The sequence below is a fragment of the Amphiura filiformis genome, chromosome 13 (genome assembly GCF_039555335.1).
Source record: "Amphiura filiformis chromosome 13, Afil_fr2py, whole genome shotgun sequence".
In the NCBI taxonomy this organism is placed as follows: domain Eukaryota; kingdom Metazoa; phylum Echinodermata; class Ophiuroidea; order Amphilepidida; family Amphiuridae; genus Amphiura; species Amphiura filiformis.
The window spans coordinates 15,523,210-15,540,737 of NC_092640.1; the positions used below are offsets into that span (position 1 = coordinate 15,523,210).

Consider the following 17,528-nt stretch of genomic DNA (forward strand, 5'->3'; position numbering starts at 1 on the left):
TGTGGCATGGATGAAGGTTTTGGGCCTTATGGCCAGTATGGTAGACCTCGTGCCGCACTGCCGCTTTCACATGAGGCCTATACAACTACACCTTCTAGCCTTTAACAGGCCCAGTCGTCACCCAATATCCCTCGCGGTTCCGATGTCGGAGATCGCGCGAGAGGAACTCTGGTGGTGGACCCATCAGCCCAATTTGACTCAAGGTGTCAGGTTTCCTGCACCAGCGGTGCGTCACGTAGTGACGACCGACGCGTCAAAGCTGGGCTGGGGGGGCCACATCCACGGGACTCAGTCTCGGCCTATGGTCGGCCATGGAGATGGAGTTCCATATCAACCTTCTCGAACTTTGGGCAGTGGAGAGAACTCTCCAGCATTTCGAGAAGGTGATCGTGGGATCTCATATCGTTGTCCAAACAGACAACACAACCGTGGTGGCCTACTTCAACAGACAAGGGGGCACCAGGTCACCACGGTTGTGCCTGCACGCACTACGCCTGATAGGGTGGTACAAGGCCAGGCAGATTACGTTGAGAGCGATGCACATAGCGGGAGTCACCAACATCCTCGCGGACGATCTGTCACGAGGAAAGGTGTCGGGACCTACAGAATGGTCCCTTGCTCCGCAGGTCGCCCAGACGATCTTCGAGGTGATGTACCACCCCTCGATAGATTTGTTCGCATCTCATCGCAATCATCAGCTGCCGGTGTACTGCTCGAGGGTCGCAGACCCACAGGCATTCGCCGTGGACGCTCTGTCCGTAGACTGGGGAGGAATGACTGCTTACGCTTTCCCCCCGATCTCACTGCTCGCAAGGGTAGTGACCAAGATCGGGAGGGAGGATTGCAACGTCATTCTGATAGCACCGTTCTGGCGAAACACCTGTGGTTTCGACCTAAATCTACTCCGGATGCCCGGAGGAGAGGTACCAAGTCTACCACTAGAGCACCGGCGGAGGGAGGCTTTTCATCAGAAGCTGCTTCTCTCATCGCCGGGGTAGACGAGAGTCTACCCTCCGTACGTATAGTCAGCGTTTGGCTCCCTACTACGCATGTGCCTCTAGTGGCAGATTTTCTGACAGAAAAGTTCAGGTCAGGACTTCAGCAGGCGACGATAGCCAACTACAAGTCAGCCATTCTCTCGATTCATCGGGATTTGAAGACGGTCGACTATCAATTCAGATGGGTCCCTAAGTCTTCTTCTCGACGGTATGTTCAACGGCGCCGCCGAAAGGAAGGTGGTCCCCGTGGGACCTCAACACAGTCTTGGAGTATATTAAGGGTCCCCTTTGAGCCCCTGTCAAAAGCGACCCTTAAATACGTCACTCTTAAGGCGGCCTTTCTTCTGGCGTTGACTTCGGGACGGCGGTGCTCGGAGTTGCACACAGTCTCAAGTCAGCCTCCGATTTACTAACAACGGAGCGACGCTGTTTCTTCGCCCGGATTTCCTTGCAAAAATGAGCGAAGTACATTCCGACACTCGCCCTCTTCCTACCCAGTATTGGGCAGGGTTAAATCAATAGCCGAAGACAGGTTGTGGTGCCCGGTGAGGGCGCTACAGCACTACCTTGGCCGAACACAAACCTTAAGAGGGGCTCATGACCGCTTATTTATCACCCACGCTGAACCGCACGGTCCAGCCGCTAAGCAGACTCTGGCACGGTGGCTGGTCCAGGTGTTGGTGGACTCAGGGGCGGCAAAAGACGCTCGCCCCAAGGCCCACTCAACCAGATCTATCTCATCATCGTGGGCCTACCATAGGGGGTCCCCATTGAGGAGATTTGTCAGGCTGTGTCCTGGAAGAACCTGTCGTCCTTTTCGTCAGTTTACTATAAAAACGTAAGCCAACGACCAGGCGATAAGTTCACCAGGGCAGTTCTTGGGCGATAATATGGTGGTTGGGTACCAGGTGTTTTTCAGACAGTCAGAATTCCAACATGGTAAGAACCAGTGTTTCTATTCTTAACCACTGCACTTTCAGTTCAGGGGTTTTTGTCTGTTCACGTAGTCTTTCTGTTTCCCGGCCGTGAGGGGGGAAATAGTTTGACCTCGCGATGACCATGCTACCCACTCCCGATCCTTATCAGATGCTGGCCAATCTTGTACCTCCATCCGTCGGTTACTTGCTAGATCGATCTTTCAGATGTTGATGCAAGAAGTATCTTAATCAACATCGGAAACGGTAAGATCGACCGGTGTACTGAGTCTAGTCCCAAACAAAAATATTTGGTAGACTCATAACCGGTGCGATCTTACCTTTCCGATGTTGATTATCCCGACCCGCCGCCCCTACAAGTTTGGCGAGTAGGGGCTGCCCAAGTCGGATAAGGGTGATTATCCGGTGTGACGTCACCGAATGGGTGAGTCCACTCGGGGATCGGGTTTTTTGTTATTTATTCATTTATGTGGGACAAAATGACTATTGGTTTTTCCGCATCTCGGGATCGATGCAAGAAGTATCTTAATCAACATCGGAAAGGTAAGATCGCACCGGTTATGAGTCTACCAAACATTTTGTTTGGGACTAGTATATTATAAACTATCTTTCTTATTTCTGTTTTCCTTTGCAGCTCTTTGCCAAGTCATAGCACTTGCCGTATTTCCTGCCAAAGCCATCCAAGAAGACATCGTCTTATACAGAACAAACTGGGAGCTAGGATGGGGTTACGGTATGGGATGGGGCGTGTTCCTACTACAGGTTGTTGCAGGCATACTACTCATGAAACCAGTAGCGACTCACAGTCTGATGAGGCTGTGCAGGTAGCTTCAGGTATCCTTCACCCGCTTCCCCGTGAGGAACTCGCTAGCAATGGTCTGCCTGCGGACACCGCTGAGGTGATGAGCCGTGTGGCCCAAGGTTTGGGCCTGGCTTTCTCTCAGGAGGAGTCCATTCAGGAGGACCAGGGCATCTTTTCAGTAGGATGCCCAGCTAGCGCTTCCACACAAGGGTCGCCCGCACTTGCATTCCCGGCGGACCTCAAGGGTAGGTTTCGTAGGGCTGTCAGGCTCGCTGGAGCTTCGACGCCGCGTGCTTGCACGCTTCCACTGCGTGTTTCGCAGGAGGACTACTGAAACCTACCTCAGGGTCCCTGACATGGATCCAGGCGTTGCCAGCGCCTGCCGCTAGCGGCCAAGGCGACGGGTCGTTCTCCCCCAGTGGGAGGAGGAGCTAAAGCTCATCGATAAGCGAGCACGCTCGCTTATCAGAGTCTCTAGCGTTGCTACCACGCTTGCCGAGCACCTCGGCAGGAAGGTAGCAAACGACCACGGGGCGACGTCGGAACTCTTCCGCGAGGTTAATCTGTTAGCGGTGCTAACAGCTAACCTCAACGAGAGTTCTATGGGCCTAGCCCATAGGATGTCATCTCGCCGCCGGGAGAATGCCTGTTTGTCCCTCCAGTCAACTTATGGCTCCGACTTTGCTGAAGCAATGAAGAAGTCAGACTCGGAGGGACAAGGGCTTCTCTTTGGACAGGCCTTTTGCGCTACGGTAGAGGACCGGGCAAAGAAGGCCACCAATGAGAGCACTCTGAAGAAGTCAGAGGCTGCCCTGACCAAGGGGAAGGGCAGTAAGGCGAAGAAGAAGTCTTCTAAGCGTTCTTCAGCGCCAGCTCCGGCTTCAGCAGGACGCGCACCACCGACTACACCTGAGCCCGAGGCTACTCCAGCACCTCCCAAAAAAACTGGGAAGCGCAAGAGTAGTGGCAAGCCCCCTAAGAAGAGCCGTTCTTCTAAGGGTGGCAAACCAGATCGGTCCTGAGGGCACGGCGGTCGACAGTCCATGCCGGCAGGCCTTGGACTTCCCACAGGGGATTCCCCCTGTGGGCGGCCGCTTATTGCATTACGCCCAGAGATGGCATGCCATCTCACCGGGCGCCTGGGTATTGTCAGTGGTCAGTGGGGGTTACAGGCTGGAATTTACCAGCCACCCTCGTGCGCCTGCACGATTCAGAGGTCCAAGGTAGTGCCGCCAGACGGCCCCCAGCGTCGGGCACTACTGTCAGAGGTCACTCAGCTTCTCACGAAGCAAGCGATTGTCCCGGTCTACCCCCCTTTCACCAAGGGGTTTTGGAGCACATTTTTCTGGCTCCAAAGAAGACCGGAGACTGGAGGCCCATCCTGAACCTCAAGCCGTTGAGCGAGTTCATCAGGCCCAAGAGGTTCAGAATGGAGACTCTCGCTTCGGTGCTAGCCTGCCCCATCAAGGGTATGTGGGCGGCATCGCTAGATCTCTCGGACGCATATCTGCATGTTCCGATCGCACCTCAAGATCAGAGGTTTCTACGCTTCAAGGTACAGGGTCAAACTTACCAGTTTCGATGCCTGCCATTCGCTTGTCCACCTCCCCAGAGTGTTTACACTCCTGGTCAGGGCGGTGGCAGCGCACCTGAAGCGCAGGGGAGTCAACATGTGTTGCTACCTGGACGATTGGTTCATTTACGGACGCACCCCACTGGAGACACAGTGTCTTGTGGAGTTAGTAGTCCGTACGGTGCGGGACCTGGGATTTCTGATCAACGTCAAGAAATCCAATTTGGTCCCGACGCAGACACCACTATTTCTAGGGGCCCAGATCAACCTCAAGGAGGGGATCGTGGCGCCCTCACCCGAGAGGGTGACGAACATGGCGAGGTGTGCCCGACTCTTGGCCGAGTCAGAGGGGCACCGCTGTGGCATGGATGAAGGTTTTGGGCCTTATGGCCAGTATGGTAGACCTCGCACCGCACTGCCGCTTTCACATGAGGCCTATACAACTACACCTTCTAGCCTTTTACAGGCCCAGTCGTCACCCAATATCCCTCGCGGTTCCGATGTCGGAGATCGCGCGAGAGGAACTCTGGTGGTGGACCCATCAGCCCAATTTAACTCAAGGTGTCAGGTTTCCTGCACCAGCGGTGCGTCACGTAGTGGCGACCGACGCGTCAAAGCTGGGCTGGGGGGGGCCACAGCCACGGGGACTCAGTCTCGGGCCTATGGTCGGCCATGGAGATGGAGTTCCATATCAACCTTCTCGAACTTTGGGCAGTGGAGAGAACTCTCCAGCATTTCGAGAAGGTGATCGTGGGATCTCATATCGTTGTCCAAACAGACAACACAACCGTGGTGGCCTACTTCAACAGACAAGGGGGCACCAGGTCACCACGGTTGTGCCTGCACGCACTACGCCTGATAGGGTGGTGCAAGGCCAGGCAGATTACGTTGAGAGCGATGCACATAGCGGAGTCACCAACATCCTCGCGACGATCTGTCACGAGGAAAGGTGTCGGGACCTACAGAATGGTCCCTTGCTCCGCAGGTCGCCCAGACGATCTTCGAGGTGATGTACCACCCCTCGATAGATTTGTTCGCATCTCATCGCAATCATCAGCTGCCGGTGTACTGCTCGAGGGTCGCAGACCCACAGGCATTCGCCGTGGACGCTCTGTCCGTAGACTGGGGAGGAATGACTGCTTACGCTTTCCCCCCGATCTCACTGCTCGCAAGGGTAGTGACCAAGATCGGGAGGGAGGATTGCAACGTCATTCTGATAGCACCGTTCTGGCCGAAACACCTGTGGTTTCGACCAAATCTACTCCGGATGCCCGGAGGAGAGGTACCAAGTCTACCACTAGAGCACCGGCGGAGGGAGGCTTTTCATCAGAAGCTGCTTCTCTCATCGCCGGGGTAGACGAGAGTCTACCCTCCGTACGTATAGTCAGCGTTTGGCTCCCTACTACGCATGTGCCTCTAGTGGCAGATTTTCTGACAGAAAAGTTCAGGTCAGGACTTCAGCAGGCGACGATAGCCAACTACAAGTCAGCCATTCTCTCGATTCATCGGGGATTTGAAGACGGGTCGACTATCAATTCAGATGGGTCCCTAAGTCTTCTTCTCGACGGTATGTTCAACGAGCGCCCGCCGGAAAGGAAGGTGGTCCCCCCCGTGGGACCTCAACACAGTCTTGGAGTATATTAAGGGTCCCCCTTTTGAGCCCCTGTCAAAAGCGACCCTTAAATACGTCACTCTTAAGGCGGCCTTTCTTCTGGCGTTGGCTTCGGGACGGCGGTGCTCGGAGTTGCACACAGTCTCGAAGTCAGCCTCCGTATTTACTAACAACGGAGCGACGCTGTTTCTTCGCCCGGATTTCCTTGCAAAAAATGAGCGAAGTACATTCCGACACTCGCCCTCGTCCTACCCAGTATTGGGCAGGGGTCGTCAATAGCCGAAGACAGGTTGTGGTGCCCGGTGAGGGCGCTACAGCACTACCTTGGCCGAACACAAACCTTAAGAGGGCTCATGACCGCTTATTTATCACCCACGCTGAACCGCACGGTCCAGCCGCTAAGCAGACTCTGGCACGGTGGCTGGTCCAGGTGTTAGTGGACTCAGGGGCTGCAAAAGACGCCGCCCCAAGGCCCACTCAACCAGATCTATCTCATCATCGTGGGCCTACCATAGGGGGGTCCCCATTGAGGAGATTTGTCAGACTGTGTCCTGGAAGAACCTGTCGTCCTTTTCGTCAGTTTACTATAAAAACGTAAGCCAACGACCAGGCGATAAGTTCACCAGGGCAGTTCTTGGGCGATAATATGGTGGTTGGGTACCAGGTGTTTTTCAGACAGTCAGAATTCCAACATGGTAAGAACCAGTGTTTCTATTCTTAACCACTGCACTTTCAGTTCAGGGGTTTTTGTCTGTTCACGTAGTCTTTCTGTTTCCCGGCCGTGAGGGGGGGGAAATAGTTTGACCTCGCGATGACCATGCTACCCACTCCCGATCCTTATCAGATGCTGGCCAATCTTGTACCTCCATCCGTCGGTTACTTGCTAGATCGATCTTTCAGATGTTGATGCAAGAAGTATCTTAATCAACATCGGAAGCGGTAAGATCGACCGGTGTACTGAGTCTAGTCCCAAACAAAAATGTTTGGTAGACTCATAACCGGTGCAATCTTACCTTTCCGATGTTGATTATCCCGGACCCCGGCCGCCCCCTACAAGTTTGGCCGAGTAGGGGCTGCCCAAGTCGGATAAGGGGTGATTATCGGGTGTGACGTCACCGAATGGGTGAGTCCACTCGGGTTTTTTTGTTATTTATTCATTTATGTGGGACAAAATGACTATTGGTTTTTTCCGCATCTCGGGATCGATGCAAGAAGTATCTTAATCAACATCGGAAAGGTAAGATCGCACCGGTTATGAGTCTACCAAACATTTTTGTTTGGGACTAGTATATTATAAACTATCTTTCTTATTTCTGTTTTCCTTTGCAGCTCTTTGCCAAGTCATAGCACTTGCCGTATTTCCTGCCAAAGCCATCCAAGAAGACATCGTCTTATACAGAACAAACTGGGAGCTAGGATGGGGTTACGGTATGGGATGGGGCGTGTTCCTACTACAGGTTGTTGCAGGCATACTACTCATCTTTGCACCAGACAAACAGGAGATATATTACAGTGAAAAAACTTACTATCAATAATAGAAGTGCAGTGTTTGAAATACAACTCACTGGGGCAATCGACAGGGACTGCTAAACCCACTTCGGTGTGGTATCTTCCAGAACCAGATCAATGTACATGTAGACTTGTTGCTAGAACGCTTTGAAATTTGCGCTATACGTGGCGCAGATTCTACGTAGTAACAGCGTGAGTGTTGCAACAGTTGTAGCATATAAATGCATGTCACGCAGCATGTATTGGACGCATTTGCAGTGAGCATCGCAGTAAGCCGGTTTAGACACAATACAGTACACATTAATGCAGATTGCCCCATTATGTATTTATTCAGGGTGGGTAAAAATAAGGGACATTTGTGTGGTGTAAGTAGGGTGTTATCTTGGAAAAACAGCTTGGACAAACTTGAGTAATATTTATTTTGCTGTGATTATAATAAGGTTTTGGTATTTTTACTCACCCTGTAATAATGTTACCATGGTTACTATGTGGTTCTTCATATTTTACAAAACAGTTTAATAAATTGCTAGGTTATTTCCCACATGTAGCAAAATAGTGCAATGTTTTTAATTTTTTCACAGAATTCATTATAATTATTGACTAGTATAAAGTAGTTGATTAAAATTGAACAATTTTATCCATTGAAGTACATTTTAAAATAAAAATGTATAATAACAAATATTTAAGATATAAATTTTGTGTTTACATTATGAAAAGCGACAACGGGATATACCACATAACTGTATTTAAAATATGAAGTTCCACATAGATATTTTATGTACAATTGTATAATAATATTATTATTGCTACACATCAAACTCCACTATCATCATTCCCAGTGATATAAAGTCATTCAAAACAAACAAGAAAACAGGTTGTACTTAAAGGAGTTTTTATGTTTTTCTGTATTTTTAATTTAAAAAGGTTTGTATTTTGAAATGGTTAAGCTCAGTGATTTCAAACTATGCATGTAGGTTTTGACTGTGGAACTTTACCTCCTTGGAATGATGACAGTGCAGTTTGTTTAACTCTGTATGTCTTCCTAATAGAACATGGCTGTTCCATGAAGTAATACCCCCTTCCATTTATAATACCAATGTTTTGTTTGAATTTGCCTAGCAGAAGAAAAGTAACCAGACATGTGGATAATTCCATTTGTTGGAGTAAACTGCACTATACACTGTTTCAATATCACTAGTTGATTTTGTTCATTTTGAACTCTCCAAAATTACAATTTAAATATTACAAGGGGGTGTTAATCACTTAGTGGAACAGCCTAATTCTTTCATCATTCTTCAGGTGAATGTATTGTAATTTAAAAGTACATTTTGCTTAAAAATGTGCAGTTGCCATGGTTTCAACTAGATAACTAGGGTAACAAAAAACAGGTGATAATTTCCTCCCTAGCACAGAGCCTAGAGAGGTAGGATCTGTGCTAGGAGGCAATTCATAAAAGTTGTAAGAAATTTGAGATTGATGGTGCAAAAAAGAGGTAAAATGTTGTGTCAAGATACATTAAATATGCATGATGTTGCAGATAATCTGTGCTATGTACATAATATAATGTGGTACAGTTACCGAATAGGGTGCAACTTGCTAGACTTGAGTCCAGTCCTCGATTATGGAGTTTAGGGTTGGGGTAGGGCAGTCTTGTAATAAAGACTAGTAGAGTTGCAATCTATTCGGCAATCGCTCCTACAATGCTTTGATCAGTCCCAAATAAGCAGCACACATAACAATATGAATTGGGCTAATCCTTTTGAAATCCACACCCCCACTGTAGAAGATTTGGCCAACCATGTTCAACAGAATTAGTGGGTTTTTAGCGGGTCCACTGTCGGACAAGTTTAGAATTGTCAAGCTTTCGTCAGGAGTAGCTCTGACTCCTTCAGGACAAAGTACCCAAGAGACCTGTAGGCTGCCCCCTTGCCTACTGATGGCTCTGAAAAGAGCTGTTCACCAAAGACTGCCCCTTATCAACAGAGAACAAGCAGATCTCGCCTATCTGCTAATCTTTTAGCAGACAGTTCTAAACTTGTCCGATGGCGAACCCGCTAAAAAACCCACTAATTATTATGAATTCCCATCGTAAAAGCCTATCCCACATATTCAACAGTTTGAATAATTCCACAGCCAACCATTTTCATCCATAAAAAATGAAGTGGAAGATTTTGGAATTCCGAGCAAATTTTAACATTAAAATTTAACATAAAACAAGCAAATAATTCTAACTGGATTGAACCTAAGATGCAACTGGAAACTGAGATGGCAGTGAAATGTTCCACAGGGGGTGCTGGGATTTTGAATGGAATAGCCCATTGATTTTGAGGAAGTCAATGTGTTCCGTATTTACCTCCCTGTTGTATATAGTTGGAGTGGGGAGGGCAAATGGTTTCTGCCTATTTAGTACAGAACAAAATGTAGATGAAATCATAACATCATTATATCAAGTTCCTTTTGCCATAGGAACGTGACTACATGTCACGTCTTCAATGTTTATCAACTGGGTGGGGTTTCATACTGGTGCTGAGTATCAGCAGATCATGTGAGCAAAAGCAGTATGGTAAATGTGCTATATATGCATAAATTATGGTAAAAGGAACTTTGATAAGTGTGTAAGTCGATGTACAGTAAACCAAGTGTGTTTTTGTACATCACTTTTTCGCCTTGCTGTTGTTGTATTAGTGCAGCCATTTGGTGGTATAGATTGGATTAAGTTGGTTACACACAATGAAACTTGTTTAACCCGACAAGAATAAAAATGGAAGCAAAAGTATTCCTATTTATGACTTCAACAGCATTTGGTTAGGTTTGTTCCCATAAATTGATAGTTTGATATGCTGCATTTCTAATTGTATTACAAATATGGGGACAGAAAATGAGTGCTTTGAAGAAAAAAAGTGTCACACAAATTTGGCTCAATATGCCAAAACCATTAATAGAGGCCGTCAGCGTGACGTCATATGCCGCCATATTGTGGGTACACGCTGCGATGGTCGTTCGATCTCCATGCGTGAACAGCAAAATCATTGCGTTGATGCGTGGTAACAACTGCGTGGCAAGCTGCGACCTGCGCGTAGTATCAGACGCATGAACACGCGTATCATTTGTACCCACAAGATGGCGAAAGGCTGACGGCCTCTATATTGTTGTGATGACCGCATGTATACTGCTGAATTGCACTTTATTTATGAAACGTTGGCATACTCCATCTCGTTGAAATACTCTGTCTGCAGAAGGTGATGTACTGATTTCTGTTTTACATTACAGTGAAAAACTGCTTTAGTTGCTTCTCATACTCAGTTGAAATCCATAGACCCCCCCCCCCCATGAAAAACATGACCTTAATCTTCTCCTCCCAGACAGGGAGTGTGGATTTCAAATGGGGTTACCTGAATGGAAGACTCTGTTGTGTAGGAGATGAAGGTCATTTATCCCATAGGTATGTGGATTTCAACTGGAATAGCCCAGGAATCGTTTATATGGTAATCGGTATGAACAAATCATGACAATATTGTCTATTCCAGCTCCAGTGATGCCTCGTTAAATTCCTTGGACCTTTGGACGCATTGTACTAAGCATTAGCATTTTATTTTAAAAAGTCCATATAGCGGTGCTCTACTGCTAGGTATTATCAACACATACCCGTCCAGTGAACATATCCTACCAGGACAATATGCATGAGGTGTTACTAGAGCTGGACCAGATAATAATGTCACATTGTCACTATTAATCTACTGGGAACAGAATATAGAGCAGTTGTATTTTGATCATATATTTTCAGCACAGGGTGGTGTGCTATGGTATATCCTATGAAGGGATTTGTGTCTCTGGTATTTTTTTCACCAACACAAAAGGTGATATATTCTTCTTGAAATCAGATTAAGTTCATTACTATAAAAGTGGAAAATTTAGCGCTTTATTTATTTTCACGCTGTGCGTGTTCCAAGCATCTACCACAAAAATAACAACACACAAATAATTTAATTTTTTAAGTAGAAAATGTAAGGAAGCTTAGAATCTCAAATTTAAAAAGAAGTAAATGTTTATGCTTATGTTTGTGCAACATTTGGTATAAATATACCACTTTGTCAAATTTAGACTAATCCAAATAGAGAAGTCCAAATTTAACATTATGCTATATTTTTACCATTGCACACTCAGGCATTCAATATTGTTATGCCATCCCTGTGTTGCAAATCTATTGTTAGATATGTAATAGAAACTACCAACAGGTGGAATAGGAAGAATATTATGTTATGTATTAGATAAAGTGAAACTGAAATATCAGTGGCGTACCTGCGACTTTTGTCCAGTGGGGAAGTCCATGTTTAAGGGGTTGGGGTCCAAACTTAGTTCCCCATACCGACAAGCAAAAAAAAACACTCACCTATGAAGCAGAAGTCACTAAATTAGCGGTGCAACTATAAAGAGGGGTAGAAGCCCAGACAAACAAGTACCTAGACAACCGACTTTGCTTCGCATAGTGAAGTCAACACTGCATAGCAACAATTTTGACAAGGATGCAAACAAGCAGACATGTTCGCGTCTAGCAATCAGGCAAACGAGCGCGTCAGACATGTATGCGATATTTCTACGCGCCTAGTAACCCTGTCAATCCGTCAAAATCACCTTGGATATGTGGCTTTACCTCCCGCTGTGGTAAGGTATGGGCACTCATAGGTCTAGGTGGTAAGTCTTTGGGTAGAAGCCCAAATGCCAATTTTTTGTCAGGGGGTGATTACCCCTTCCTCTGCTGGTACGCCAGTGCTTAGTGTGGGAGTAATATTAACCTTCATGTGTACAGTACTTTATACTTTACCTATATTCACATTTAGGGACATAGAGCAATGACGTATATAACTAACAAATGCTTCCATAGTTAGTCAATAACATAAACAAAATGAGCAGTTTTTATGATTTTAAATAACAGTAATATATCAAGATATTATTTATTAGAGTTTAGCACAATTTTTTCACTGGCCACCATAGTTGCTAGATATAAAAAAAAATACTCAAAAAAAATGACAAAAACAATATTTAGCTATTTCACTATAATAATTACAGTACATCTCAAGTCCATTGTAAGTCCTCTTCAATGTGCTTGCAGTTCTGGAAGTTGAAATCCTTATCCAGAAACAGGATAAATCCCATTTTTTTACATTGCTCTAATTAATGGACCATCATAATATGCTCATTTTTGTCTGTTACGTAAAAGGGATTGAAATTCAGCTTCAACTCAGGAAGTCACTCTGGAGAATGAGGAACTGGGATATTCATATTCCAGCACGGATAAAGCATAAAATTGGATCATACTCCTTCAATGAAATCTATTTAAGTTGTAGGTTGAAAGACACAGAGATGACATTTTAAACTTCTTGCCTTTTTTTAGAATGATGTAAATTATGGTTTTTAAAGCATAGATGGTCACATTTTCAACATGCTTACATGTATATAAGCTTAACCCCAAACGAACTACCTGCCTAATGGTCAAAAAGGAGTTTCCATTATCAATTGGACCAATCAGCAACACATTGTTAGAAAAATCTGACCACACAAAAAATTGGGGTGAATTATTTGCAAAACTCCATTCTGATTGGTGATTAAAATGAAGATATCATGTAATTGACCAATCAGAGGCAATGTTAGATCAGCAGGTAGTGCTCAGGGGGTTAAAAGCTTGGCTTGAGCATTTTGCTTGAACCTGGTCTCATCAGGACCCACCAGACCGACTAAATAAACAATTTCAAAAAACGAACATATTTTGTAACATAAAAAATGAACAAAGTAACTTTAAAAACTACTGTAAGATGTTTTTCACATTTGCATGTTGTAGACTTGTATAGAAAGTGATTTTTATAAGTATGGAATTTATATTTTTAAGATCAAGCGTATAATCAGTAAAGTGGTTTGTTTTGCCTGTATATGTAGCAGTGATGTGTTAGATGATATTGTGACTACCGCATAGTGATGAATAGCAATCCAATTATAAACCGTCTCCAACTGCACTAATCTGTAAATATGACCACAGAGGGTGACGTTACTATAATATTTTTACACTGCAAACCAATTTTGCCATCGTCCCTACTGTACTTGGCAAATATCCGAATGCCATGGGGTAGCAGTTACTTGAGAAAAGGGACTGGTTCATTTTATGAAAGGTGATCTTATGGAAATTGGGCTATTGCATTTGCAATCCATGCTACACACCCCCTTATGGAAGACATTGCCTTAATCTTCCACACAGGGGGTATAGACTTGAAACCGAGTCACCCATTCAGGTAACCACATTTGAAAGGGTTTGAAAGTCACACTTTTTTAACGTTAAGATTAAGGTGATGTCTTCCATAGGGGTGTATGGATTTCAACTGGAATAGCCCGTTATGCTTGTCTTCATTGAAAAGCAATCTTTTACGATCAACACCTGAACTTTGAGGAAAACGAAGGACAACAATTGAGGGCTGTCAAAAAAGTGATATGATATCTTCAACGTAGTCAAGAAAATTTCTTAGAGATGTGAAATTATTTATTTTACTTGATCTAATAATATCAAGTATACCTATAGTATTAGAATGGTTAGTGCAGTACTATGATTAAATATGTTTTTGTAATATTTGTATAATTTAGATATTTTTTCAATGAAGTTGATATTCATTTAAGACTGTAATGGATGGTTGTGAAATTGATACTTGCGCATATACCTTCAGATAGCCATGTTTACACTTACATCTTTGTATAACTTTTTATGTGCGTATATTTCGATATTAGCTGAAAATGAGATTTTGGTAGCAAAGTTTTCAGAAAATAATGGACTTTCTAGTGACAACAGAGACTTGCGCACATTTCCAATCCAAATAAAGTCACAGACGAGTGGAACATAGCCTTATATATATATGAGGGCAGAATTTTTTTAACTTCAGAACTTTCTAACCCCCTGAGCATTACCTGCCAATGTAACATTGCCTATGATTGATCAATTACATGATATCTTCATTTTAATCACCAATCAGAATGGAGCTTTGCAAATAATTCACCCCAATTTTTTGTGTGGTGAAATTATTCTAACAATGCTGCTGATTGGTCCAATTGATAATGAAAACTTCTTTTTGACCAATAGGCAGGTAGTTCTCATAGAGTTAAACTGGCTAAAATGGAGACAAAGCAGTGTTGCCCCGAGCCCTCAATATGAGCATTGCAAAATAAAACTTTTCCATTTTCTTTTGCAGATGTCAATAAAATCAGTATTAATGTTAGCCTGTTTTAAATAGTGAATGTTCAGAGTCACCATGTCGGTGATATTACAAAGTTTTGAATTCAAACTTTTACTGGAACTTACTTGATTTTATAATAATTTATTGCAACTTGCTACTTTACATCTGATGCCATCAGACTTCATCAGGCAACTGACCCGCTAGGCTGGTCACATAATACTTGAAGATGACTAGAAATTTTCTTGATAGCCTGGTCCCATAAATTATGTTGTGGTGCTGCTTACCTCCACCTGAAAGACACTGGTCATAGCATTGACACCGAGTTGCTGTTGTTTTTGATAAGGACAGCAAGTGACATAGGAGGGGCATCAACCATCTGAGAAAGAGTAGAGCAACCATTACTGAACAAGAAAGGGGGACTACAACACAATTTATCTCACTCATGGGACCAGGCCATCAAGAAGAAAATAGTCCTTGTCGTCTCCAAGTATCATGTGACCAGCCAGCGGGTCAGTTGTCTGATGAAGTCTGATGGTATCAGACGTAATGTAGCAATGTAAAAGATAATATTCAAAACTTTGTGTTGTCCTGTACTAGCTGTAATATTGATCGAGAAACAAAATTGTTGGATGATTACACAAACTGTATATTTATGGGCATTATATTTTCGCAATTGGGATTTGGGTATTGAAATGGTCAAGTTATTTGGTCATCTTCTTATCTTACAATGAACCTGATACCAAATTTAGTTATATGATTATGTTACTGTAACATAGTAACCATAAAAAGGGCACAGTTTACACCATGGACAGGTGCGTAATCAATGATCAACAACTCTTCACATTCAATTGTACAGGAACATTTTTTAGTAGTGTATACACAAACGAAGAACACATATTATGTGATGCGATCAAGCAAAATCATTTGGAACTCGGAAATATCGATTTTGAGGTATAGCCAAACAAAGGATATATTTCCTTTTGTTTCCTATTGTTTTGAAAACTCTTTAATTGCTCATATCTTTGGAACAGGTTGTTCAATTTCAATAGCGTTTTCTGCAAAATGCAGCTTTGTAAATGCCTCTTATTATTTTATAAGAATCTGAAAATTGAATATTTCTGAGTTCCGACTGATTTTGCTTGATCGCATCACATATGCGTTAGTGTTAGTTCATAAAATGTATACATGCTCACATGTTGAATTCATTTTTTGGAGGAAGCGGCTAATCATTGCCGTTTTATTCTATCGTTTTATTGGCGATATCAACTGAGAAATCATCATCTTGTAATGTTGAGTGGCAGTGATTAACTGACATCCCTCGTGAAATAATCGTGTGAATTAGATGATCTTTAGCTCATTGTTAAAAGGGATTCAATCATGTTTCACCATTGTTCATCACCGTTTAACAACTCGCTTCTGGTGCATCTGCGAGGTGTACTTTCATTTACCTTGCATTCAGCACATCTGTCTGGTTTAATTTGCTTGGAAGTAAACCATGCGTAGTCTCGCTCGCGTTCACGTATACGTTACAGTAAAAGTGTGGATTCATCACGGATTAACAACGGTATAGGAGGAGTTGTTGAAACGATGATGAACAATGGTGAAAAATGAATCCCTATTTTTTTTCAGTAGGACATGAATTGTGCCACTTGGATGTTGTTACATCAAGATCACACTTTATTCCATATTGAAAAGCATTATCCATGGATTACAAACTCATCCAAACTCTTACCTAAATGATCACCATGCTCACATTTATAGTCAAATCACTTCATTCTAGGGTCTAAGGTTAAATGATTATTTATTTACAGAAATGTATTCATTAACTGTTTATTAATACATGATATGCTTTTCCTGTTTTTGTTTCTTCAAAATGTTACTGTTTTTTTCATTGAAGTGCATTCTCATGCCTGTAAGCATGTAACCAAAGCTTAATATCATATGAAATGTGAGCTATTGCAGGTGAAAGCCATACACCCCCTATGGAAAATATGACCTTGATCTCCCACACAGGGGGTGTAGATTTCAAATGGTAGATTAAGGCCATGTCTTCCATAAGGGATGTATCGTGTATGGATTTCAACTGGATTTCAACATTATTAATTTTCTATCTGAAATACATCAATATTCATACTATGTATTCATTAACAAGACATGTAGATAAATTATTGGTTACACTGTCTTTAGATTTTAAGAAAATCTTCTATTGTTTGTGATGTTGGACATTGTAAGACTTTTAAAGCAATTTTATTTTGTATAATAATTAATCAAAGATGATGAAAATGCACTCTTCCTGACTTCAAAAACTGTGATATATGTAGTTCAAACTTGTTTATCAAGATTATATCACCAATAAAAATGTATTCCTTTTGAACAAGTATTACGATAAATAACAATGTTACATAGAGTACTCACTGTTACCTTTTGGGATGTACCGTATTTGTTCCATTTACCACCCATGCCCCTATTCGCTGGCGTAGTGCACATTAGAATATGACCGTTGCTAGGTTTCTTTGTTACGAACCACTAATCAAAATGATCACAACACAAAGCCTATGGTACATCAAAATTCAGAACAGGTGTATGAGCCCAGGCTTGGACCAGTAACCAATGGTTACTACTGTGCACTATACGGCAGCGAATAAGCACACACCCAGCAACTTTACTTCACATGGTCCTCCATCATAATGTGCAGGATCAAACTGCACATGTATCAAACTTGGAACCATCTGCACATAAAATCCACTTGTTCTGCTATTACATACATACATATAATTATGTAAACTATATTGTTATGAATTCGGCAGACGGCCGAATCCAGATTCGGCTTTTGGTAAATTCATTTTACGCATGCATTATTTTTGAATTAGAGAACAAGGGATCTATGC

The 17,528-nt window shown here is 43.5% G+C and overlaps 1 protein-coding gene across 1 annotated transcript in view; it reads left to right on the top strand.

The window, feature by feature from the left end:
* LOC140168035 (p53 apoptosis effector related to PMP-22-like) overlaps positions 1 to 13,373 on the top strand; it is a 56,558-nt gene extending 43,185 nt beyond the window's left edge. Inside the window, exon 3 of the mRNA XM_072191340.1 lies at positions 7,250 to 13,373. Within this exon, the coding sequence (XP_072047441.1) occupies positions 7,250 to 7,455 (206 nt within the window). The 3' untranslated portion in view covers positions 7,456 to 13,373. The remainder of the gene's footprint in view (positions 1 to 7,249) is intronic.
* The last annotated feature ends 4,155 nt before the right edge of the window (positions 13,374 to 17,528 follow it).